Below are 10,509 nucleotides of genomic sequence, written 5' to 3'. Positions count from 1 at the left end.
TCAGACTGTATATGCAGTAAAGCATGCTTGTCATACTCTGTGGAACCTAAGGGGTTAATCCTCTGCATTGTGTAAAAAGGCTGTTTGATCCTTACTGCTCTGATCCTCCCCTTTTACTGTCCCCAATCCATCTGTTAATTACACAACCCTAGGAAGCACTCTGCACATGCTCAGTTTGGTGTGTATGGTCAGAGAGGGGTTTTTTTCTATGAGAGGGTGCATGTGATCAGCACAGGGCCAAACAGCACTGTCCAGATAGAGGGTCAGAAGTCATGTAGCCTCATAGGACAGTCAGAGCAGAATGAAAACTCCTCCTAAAAGCTTTAAGCAGTGCTTGGATGGACACTGATAGAAGTAGGGTCAGGGGTCACGTAGCCTCATAGGGCAGTCAGAGCAGAATGAAAACTCCTCCTACAAGCTTTAACCAGTGCTTGGATGGACACTGATAGAAGTAGTTTTATCAATAAAAACCAGCGCAAACCCACATAATCAATTGCATTACTCAACTTATTAAACAAACTTAAAAACCGTGACACAAAACCACTTTTGTGCTAGTAAAAAATAAAATATAAAATATGTATAAATAAATATATAAATATAAATAATTTAAATTCATAAGTCCAGTGACAAAAAAATCCCAAAAAATTAATTGACAGTCCCGTGACAAAAATAAGTCAAATTGTAATTAAATTATAATTTTCATTGGATTCTTCCGTGCCTTTGATCCCTTCACCATCCACCAGTGCAAAAACCAACATTAACCGCACTCACCAGATATTAGTGAGTCACACGCCTTTCAGGAATATTAAGGGCTCCTGGACCCCCTTTACTTTATATGAGACCTCCAAATGCTGCTTCCTCTTATGCCTAGGTACCTCTTCTGCTTCCTCTTCTCACCGAATCCCCCAAGGAAAATCAGGAAGAAGAAAAGACCATAGCGTGATACCGTAGTGGTTTCTCCTCAAAATAATCTCTCCAGACCACTCACATTTTAGCGGGATATAACCCGCATTTTATTTGAAACAACAATGATTTTCTTTCAAAATGATCCACTTTCCAAGTACAGCGACTTTGCATAAGAGACCCCACAGCCTAGTATACAGCAGGATGGCAGACCTCAGATGCAGACTCATCCACTATGCTAAGATGGCCCCTTGGAACGCACCGCTCGGCGTGCGTTCCACTCACCGGAAATGACGTCAGACGCCGGAACAGGCAACCGGAAGTGCGTCAACGCGTTTCGCCCCACCCACAGAGCGTCTTGATAACGCCCTGTGGGTGGGGTGAAACGCGTTGACGCACTTCCGGTTGCCTGTTTCGGCGTCTGACGTCATTTCCGGTGAGTGGAACGCACGCCGAGCGGTGCGTTCCAAGGGGCCATCTTAGCATAGTGGATGAGTCTGCATCTGAGGTCTGCCATCCTGCTGTATACTAGGCTGTGGGGTCTCTTATGCAAAGTCGCTGTACTTGGAAAGTGGATCATTTTGAAAGAAAATCATTGTTGTTTCAAATAAAATGCGGGTTATATCCCGCTAAAATGTGAGTGGTCTGGAGATATTATTTTGAGGAGAAACCACTACGGTATCACGCTATGGTCTTTTCTTCTTCCTGATTTTCCTTGGGGGATTCGGTGAGAAGAGGAAGCAGAAGAGGTACCTAGGCATAAGAGGAAGCAGCATTTGGAGGTCTCATATAAAGTAAAGGGGGTCCAGGAGCCCTTAATATTCCTGAAAGGCGTGTGACTCACTAATATCTGGTGAGTGCGGTTAATGTTGGTTTTTGCACTGGTGGATGGTGAAGGGATCAAAGGCACGGAAGAATCCAATGAAAATTATAATTTAATTACAATTTGACTTATTTTTGTCACGGGACTGTCAATTAATTTTTTGGGATTTTTTTGTCACTGGACTTATGAATTTTAATTATTTATATTTATATATTTATTTATACATATTTTATATTTTATTTTTTACTAGCACAAAAGTGGTTTTGTGTCACGGTTTTTAAGTTTGTTTAATAAGTTGAGTAATGCAATTGATTATGTGGGTTTGCGCTGGTTTTTATTGATAAAAGTTTTTTTGGTTTTTGCACCTGTGTACAGCAGCATCTCACGGGGTATTGTGTGTCTAATAGGAGAGTCCTGGGCGCTGAGGTTTTGTCTTTTTTACTGATAGAAGTAGGGTCATGTAGCCTCATAGGACAGTCAGAGCAGAATGAAAACTCCTCCTACAAGTTTTAATCAGTTCTTGGATGGACACTGATAGAAGTAGGGTCAGGGGTCACGTAGCCTCTTAGGACAGTCAGAGCAGAATAAAAACTCCTCCTAAAAGCTTTAACCAGTGCTTGGATGGACACTGATAGAAATAAGGTCAGGGGTCACGTAGCCTCATAGGACAGTCAGAGCAGAATGAAAACTCCTTCTACAAGCTTTAACCAGTGCTTGGATGAACACTGATAGAAGTAGGGTCAGGGGTCACGTAGCCTCATAGGACAGTCAGAGCAGACTGAAAACTCCTCCTACAAGCTTTAACCAGTGCTTGGATGGACACTGATAGAAGTAGGGTCACGAAGCCTCATAGGACAGTCAGAGCAGAATGAAAACTCCTCCTACAAGCTTTACCCAGTGCTTGGATGAACACTGATAGAAGTAGGGTCAGGGGTCACGTAGCCTCATAGGACAGTCAGAGCAGAATGAAAACTCTTCCTGCAAGTTTTAAGCAGTGCTTGGATGGACACTGATAGAAGTAGGGTCACGTAGTCTCATAGGACAGTCAGAGCAGAATGAAAACTCCTCCTACAAGCTTTAACCAGTGCTTGGATGGACACTGATAGAAGTCACAAGACTGCTGCTGATGAGAAAAGGTATATAGCGGTTTATTATACAGGATTTATTATTATACAGGATTTATTATTATACAGGATTTATATAGCGCCAACAGTTTGCTCAGCACTTTACAATATAATGGGAGACAATACAGCAACAACACAGTTCAATACAAGAGGGTTAGGAGGGCCTGATCCTGGGAGCTTACAATCTAGGAGGGAGGGGCTGGTGGTACAAAAGGTAGTAACTGTGGGGGATGGACTGGTAGGAGGAATAGAAGGTTCCGGTCAGGGGTGGACTGACAACTCATGGGGCCCCCGGGCAATAGGGGATCATGGGGCCCGTGTCCTTGCCCAAACTCAAAAAAGCCTATGAAAATGGTACCAGGGGCATCTCATGGGGCCCCCTACTGACCCCGGGCCCTCGGGCAGTGTCGTAGTTTCCAAACGGTCAGTCCGCCCCTGATTCCGGTATTAGCTGAAGGCAGGATAGGCTTCCCTGAAGAGATAGGTTTTCAGAGATCGCCTAAAAGTGGGCAGAGTAGACGATAGATTGGGGTAGAGAGTTCCAGAGGATGGGGATGGCTCTGGAGAAGTCATGGATGTATTTACTACAATAATTGCATTTTCATGTTCTGTGTACTGTGAGAGACCAGATATAGTGAATACAGGGTCCTGGGTTTAGTAACACTTTACCTAATCACATTTTTTTTATTGTGCACATCTCTACTGGTGACAACCAGAGATGTCCTTACTTTGGAGGGATTTCCTCTCACTTCCTGTTGTGACTATGGGACAGGAATTGAGATGAAATCTCCCCAACAGGACACAGATGGCAAAAACAAAGCTGACAGGGTTACTCTATCCAAAAACTAGAAAAAAAACCAAGGCATTGCCTCTAGTTCCCGTTGTGCAGCAAGAACTGAGGATCTGGTACAATAGGTTTTAACACTGTGAAGCAATGGGAGCTGCAGTGAACCTGGAGAGCGGGAGCGCGCACTGTGGAGAAGAGAGGAGGATGACGTGCACAGTACGGGAAGAGGGGGCGTGTACGCGCTGCTCATTGGGTACAGGAGGAGGAGGGCTCTGGGAGCAGGCTGTCAGCTGAACTGGGGACATTCACCTATAGCGGGGTTCGTGTAAAATCGGGGTGTGATCGTAACCACAAATAGGAAGACGTAAGGGCGGGGCTTATAGGTCAGGTGACCCATTCCAAATACGGGCCGGTTGTGCAATGCATCATTCCCAGCTGAGCTAGCAGTACATAAGGGTGGGGGGCTTGTGGCTCGTAGGGAGCCCTGGAGAGCGGGGAGGAAGTAAGAAGACGGAGACTGAGGAGGAAGAAGCGCTGGAAGACGCAGAAGAGACACAGTGTGGAAGAGAGCGGAGGGGACTGTGGGAGGATGGGCTCGGCTTGTCTCACCTGTGCCTCTACCTACTGCCTGTTCTTGGTGTCAGCCCTCAGCCTGGTCCTCCTGGTCAGCAGCTCTGCCCTGGCCACCCATCATGGAGACAGTAAGTCAGCAGCAGTGGCCTCATTCTTCATTGGATACACGTAGTTGACATGTTTGATTTTATTATACTATATTCCCAAAAGTATTAGGACACCTGCCTTTACATGAGCTTTAATGGCATCCCAGTCTTATTACCCCATAGGGTTCAATATTGAGTTGGCCCACCCTTTGCAGCTATAACAGCTTCATCTCTTCTGGGAAGGCTGTCCACAAGGTTTAGGAGTGTGTCTATGGGAATGTTTGACCATTCTTCCAGAAGCGCATTTGTGAGGTCAGGCACTGATGTCAGATGAGAAGGCCTGGCTCGCAGTCTCTGCTCTAATTCATCCCAAAGGTGTTCTACTGGGTTGAGGTCAGGACTCTGTACAGGCCAGTCAAGTTCCTGCACCCCAGAAACGCTCATCCATGTCTTTATGGACCTTGCTTTGTGCACTGGTGTGCAGTCATGTTGGAATAGGAAGGGGCCATCCCCAAACTGTTCCCACAAAGTTGGGAGAATGAAATTGTCCAAAATGTCTTGGTATGCTGACACCTTAAGAGGTACCTTCACTGGAACTAAGGGGCCAAGCCCAACCCCTGAAAAACAACCCCACACCATAATCCCCCCTCCACCAAACTTTACACTTGGCACAATGCAGTCAGGCAAGTACTGTTCTCCTGGCAACCGCCAAACCCAGACATGTCCATTGGATTGCCAGATAGAGAAGCATGATTTGTCACTCCAGAGAACACATCTCCACTGCTCTAGAGTCCAGTGGCAGCGTGCTTTACACCACTGTATTCACTGCTTTGCATTACACTTGGTGATGTAAGGCTTGGATGCAGCTGCTCGGCCATGGAAACCAATTCTATGAAGCTCTCTATGCACTGTTATTGTGCTAATCTGAAGGCCACATGAAGTTTGGAGGTCTTTAGCTATTGACTCTGCAGACAGTTGGTGACTTCTGTGCATTTCAGCATGTGCTTACCCCGATCTGTCATTTTACGTGGCCTACCACTTGGTGGCTGAATTGCTGTTGTACCCAGTTGCTTCCACTTTATTATAATGCTCCTAACAGTTGACTGTGGAAGATTTAGTAGCAAGGAAATTTCACAGATGGACTTATTGCACAGGTGGCAACCTATCATGGTACCACGCTTGAATTCACTGAGCTCCTGAGAGTGACCTATTCTTTCACGAATGTTTGTAGAAGCAGTCTGCATGCCTAGGTGCTTGATTTTATACACCTGTGGCCATGGAGGTGATTGGAATACCTGAATTCAATGATTTGGAGGGGTGCCCCAATACTTTTGGCAATTTAGTGTATATATCCTTTAAGACTTCAGAAAACCGAAAAGTCTTCTATTGCAGTAGGGCTGTGCTCACTCAGGCGTTAATTACTTGTTTCTGTCTAAGGGATTTAACAAAAACGTTTTACTTGCCTGGTCCTTTGCTCCTCTGCACTGGTAAACCAGTCCCTGCAGCCTCTTCTACCCCCTGCTCCAGTGGTTTAAGGTCCTCTGATGTCATCAAGACCAGCGCAGAGCCCATAGCCTTGCATTGGGCATGTGGATGCCAAGGTACAGTCCACTGCTAGAGCAGAATGGTCAAGAAGAGGATAAGGTTACTAACCATGACTTTAACTTGTGACTGAGGGTAAAACAAATCCTACAAACTGCAGTTTTGCAACTTTGATACGAGTTAATAAAACTGTACATACTATTGCAACTACTGTGTATCCAGGTGGTTTTTTTTTTTTTTTTTTTGGTTTTTTTTCCTGGGTAAATTGTGCTTTCATTTGGTGATAAATGGTAAAGGATATTCCCTAATTTTATCAAAGGGAAAACTGGCACAAAATACTAAAGTTTTTAAATAACTATATATTTCTTGCTATTATCATAACCTACCACCAAAGAACCCAAAATGGGTAATAATAAAATACATTCTCCAATTCCTGACGATCGCAGCAATATCACATATGTGCATGTCAATTTGTGCCTGTAGTAGTGTCCAGAATCAATAATGCATCTTTTGCTGCTTTTTAATCCTATCCAAAGTACACTGACCCTGACTTTTGTCCCAACCTTGACTGATCCTCTTATTTTCTTACAAACTTCAACAATTATAAAAAAAAAACTTTTTTTTTCTTAAGCAGGAGAAAAAGATACATTTTATACATACAGGATACATTATCTTTCTCCACTGAAGTGGAGAGGGAAAAAAAGGGCTGGCTGAACAATGACTGATCGCTCCTGGTTCCCAGTTGTTAGTACTAGACTCCAGGTCCTTGGGGAGACGTAAGTGTGCATAGATGTGGCCCAACAGGATTATGGGCACTTTCATACTGATCCATGGCAAAAAAATGTCAAAAAGGCATATGTAGTTATGATCTGGTTTTTAAAGTGTAGGATGTTTTTTTGTTTTTTCGCACCAAAAATGCAGCAAGTGGTATTTAAAAAGTGCACTGGACCTGCAACGTATCAGTGTGACTGGTTCCATAGGAATACATGGTCACACGTTCTTCAGCTTTACACGTTCTTCAGCATATGCTTGGCAGGAAGGGGTTAGCGCCTAATGTTGGCCGTGCTACAAGGGCTGCCCAGTTGTATCACCATCACTGGCTGTCACATTGATCACATGATTGGAATCCCACCCCCACAGTACCCAAATGTTAACCATGACCAGAAGCTGCTGATGGTGGTGCAGTCACTGCTGGTATGGTAAATGAGGGTTCCCTAAGCACAGACAACGGATTCTGTGTGTATGCATATACAGTATCTCACAGAAGTGTGTACACCCCTCACATTTTTGTAAATATTTTATCTTTTCATGTGACAACACTGAAGAAATGACTTTGCTAGAATTTAAAGTAGTGAGTGTACAGCTTGTATAACAGTGTAAATATGACTCAACACACAGCCATTAATGTCTAAACTGCTGGCAACAAAAGTGAGTACACCCCTAAGTGAAAATGTCCACTGTGACGATCCCAACATCAGATCCCCGCCCTTCTCACCAAAGTTGTGACTGAAGGACTAGCCAATCTAAAACCGCGATGTCACGTGCGTAACAATGCCACGCCCAGCTGCACCCTGCACAACGATTTTCCAGCTCACTGGACCACAAATCGATGTACCGGCAGCCTGAGCACAATTGTTACTGGGTCAGGTTAATTACGCAATTAACCCTTCACACTGTCACCACCTCCTTTTTCTACAGAGAGGAAACTCTGCAAGATCAGCAATAACACTAGGATGGATGAAATCGTCTGTATACCACTGTCTCCGCAGTTCAACACATTCAGATTTATTACTGTAAGATTTATTACTAAAAGGTCAAAAGGGTGCAATAAAAATATTTACAGAAAGAAAAGATGTAGCCCGTATGTATGCATACAGAGAGCAACACAGCAGATCAGGAATTTAGAGGGTTAAAGTACTTGCCAGTCCGCCTTGGTTTAAGCAGCTTCAAGTGTCCAGTCAAAAGGATTTCTTGTCTCTACTGCTAGTTTCGATGTTAAACGCAGGAGACTCTGCTTTCTCTCACACCCACTTCAAGCATAACAACCCTTTTTTCTAGCAAAATCCCAGCAGGATGTCTCTTTGGGGTAGTAACCAATGGTCTCCTTTTGGGGAGGGGTGTTGGGTGGAGACCTAAGTTACAACCAGAATCTCTCATAGCTTATATTTTGCTCATAACGTTTCTTGGGTACCTTTGCCGGCCTGGGCACTAGTATATTAATACTCAGCCACATCTGCGGAATGGTTAGAGATGAAACCTGAAATATGCACTTGAATGGTTCAAGAGATATACCTTTCTGCTTTTCTAGGTATGCCAGCTAAGGGGTGTCACATGCCAGAATGGCCTCAAACTGAGCCTTCCGAATATAGGCTCCATGTTTAGGTAGTTGTGTCCTACGTGAAGATAACAACTTATATGAAAAGTGAGTCTTTAAAAGTCTGTTTTTACGACCCCTTGGAAGGTCTTTTGACGTTCAGTGAGGGTCTCAGTTTATACTTTTAGGATGTGCCAGATTGCACAGTTTCTTAGACAGCTAGGCACCCAGCTCGTGAGGTTTTATAGCTTGGAGCTCTCTGCTGTGCTTTGGCTGCCTGTGACCCTTCTCATCACTCAGGCCACATGTCACTGTGGATGAGCAGAGATGGAGGGGGGATGATGGGACAACATGGAGAATTCTTAACAAAATGGAGGGCCGCGTCCGGCTCTGTGTGCACGATTGCTACATCCACATTGGGCCCAATTAGCCATTTTCCCTCCCTGGTATCATGTGACTCATTAGTGTTACAAGGTCTCAGGTGTAAATGGGGAGAAGGTGTGTTTAAATCTTGTGATATCGCGCTCTCTCATACTGGTCACTGGAAGTTCAGCATGGCACCTCATGGCAGAACTGAGGATCTGAAAAAAAGAATTGTTGCTCTTTGTAAAGATGGCCTAGGCCAGGGGTCTGCAACCTTTAAGACATAAAGAGCCACTTGGACCCATTTCCGAGAGGGGAAAAAAAGACTGGGAGCCGCAAAACCATTGCAACATTTAAAACCAATCCGACACTGCATATATTGCAAAAAGCGCTCTGGTCATGAAGGGGGTTTAAGGGCCCAGTAAGCAAAGGGTTAATCAGGGCCACAGTGTATCGTCATAATCACAATCATAGCCTTAGGTCAGTGGTGGGCAACCCTTTTTTTTTTTTTTTTTCCCCCCCCAACTGAGCCAAATCTTGCCAAAACCACGATTGAAATTTATTTTGAGAGCCACATTTTTAAAACTGAAAATTCATCCCCCCTATAGTATTTCATCCCCCCTATTGTGTCAATTCACTTACCTTTGCTCCGCGCGTTCCTCTCGCCGTGTTCCCGCGCCGTTCCGGTCTTCAGGGCGGACTGTGAGAGGAGAGGAGTTCGTCATGCTGCCCCGCCTACATCCTGACAGCCAATGTTTGCCACGCTCCGCTCTGCAGAGTCCTGACTTTTGGGGCGGGCGCCCGGCACACAGAGGAGCCGCATTAGAGTGTAAATAGCCGTGGCTTGCCGACCACTGAGCTACGGCAACCCTATTGCCTGTCACCTGGTGGGCAGTGTGCTCCGGAGCCGCAGGAAAGGTGAAAAAGAGCCGCATGCGGCTCTGGAGCCGCGGGTTGCCGACACCCGGCCTAGGCTATAAGATTAGGGAAGCTCATACAAATGAGCGCAGGGAGGCCACTCCAGGTGGAAATGTGCTCAGTTAATCATGAGCTCACCACTGCTGCCTTGTTCATCATTTGCATGATTGAGAGAATTTTTCCACAGAACCTATTCTTTTCAGTTCTCTTCATCAAGCACCTTAATGAAGGTGCATCTTAAGTGAGACAAAGTAGCAAATATAATAAAATTGACCAGCCTGAAGTGAACAGTGCGACTCCAACGGACGGCCCGTCCGCTCTGAAGGGAGCTGAGATTGAAAAACGCTCCAGTCGGCCATGAATCACATGGTGTCAGCGTACCGGCGCCCTGGGTGGCGTCGTCATATCAAGCGAAGGGTGGAAGGCGGTGTCTGGCTTCAGCTGGGAGCGTATGCAAGGTTACCAACACCTTCCGCCCTTTGCTTGCTGTGATGACGCCACCCAGGACGCCAGTATGCTGACACCATGTGATTCGTAGCCGACAAGACCGTTGGGCTATCCGTTGGAGTCATACTGTTCACTTCAGGCTGGTCAATTTTATTTGCTACTTTGTCTCACTTAATAAAGATGCACCTTCATTAAGGTGCTTGACTGAGAGCATTTTCGACCGCGCCTATTCTTTTCAGTTCTAGGCTATAAGATTGCTAAGACCCTAAAACTGAGCTGCAGCACGGTGGCCAAGACCATACAGCAATTTAACAGGAGAGGTTCCACTCAGAACAGGCCTCGCCATGGTTGACCAGACAAGTTGAGTGCATGTGCTCAGCGTCATATCCAGAGGTTGTCTTTGGGAAATAGAGGTATGAGTGCTGCCAGCATTGTTGAAGGGGTGGGGGCTCAGCCTGTGAGTGTTCAGACCATACGCTGCACACTGCATCAAATTGGTCTGCATGGCTGTTGTCCCAGAAGGAAGCCTGTTATAAAAATGAGGCACAAGAAAGCCTGCAAACAGTTTGAAGACAAGCAGACTAAGACCCTAAGAGCATGTTTACTTCAAAACATTGCATTGGAAATGG

General features: G+C 45.4%; 1 protein-coding gene across 1 annotated transcript in view; it reads left to right on the top strand.

Moving 5' to 3' along the window:
• The first annotated feature begins 3,906 nt into the window (after window positions 1–3,906).
• HGSNAT (heparan-alpha-glucosaminide N-acetyltransferase) overlaps window positions 3,907–10,509 on the top strand; it is a 44,732-nt gene continuing 38,129 nt past the window's right edge. Inside the window, exon 1 of the mRNA XM_089675321.1 lies at window positions 3,907–4,338. Coding sequence (XP_089531447.1) covers window positions 4,227–4,338 — 112 coding nt within the window. The 5' untranslated portion in view covers window positions 3,907–4,226. The remainder of the gene's footprint in view (window positions 4,339–10,509) is intronic.

This window comes from Staurois parvus, unplaced genomic scaffold, assembly GCF_062004578.1.
Source record: "Staurois parvus isolate SC_StPar_1 unplaced genomic scaffold, SC_StPar_1.0 ptg000013l, whole genome shotgun sequence".
NCBI lineage: Eukaryota > Metazoa > Chordata > Amphibia > Anura > Ranidae > Staurois > Staurois parvus.
Note: the sequence above shows the minus strand (reverse complement) of the source record. Positions and strands in the feature narration are given on the sequence as shown.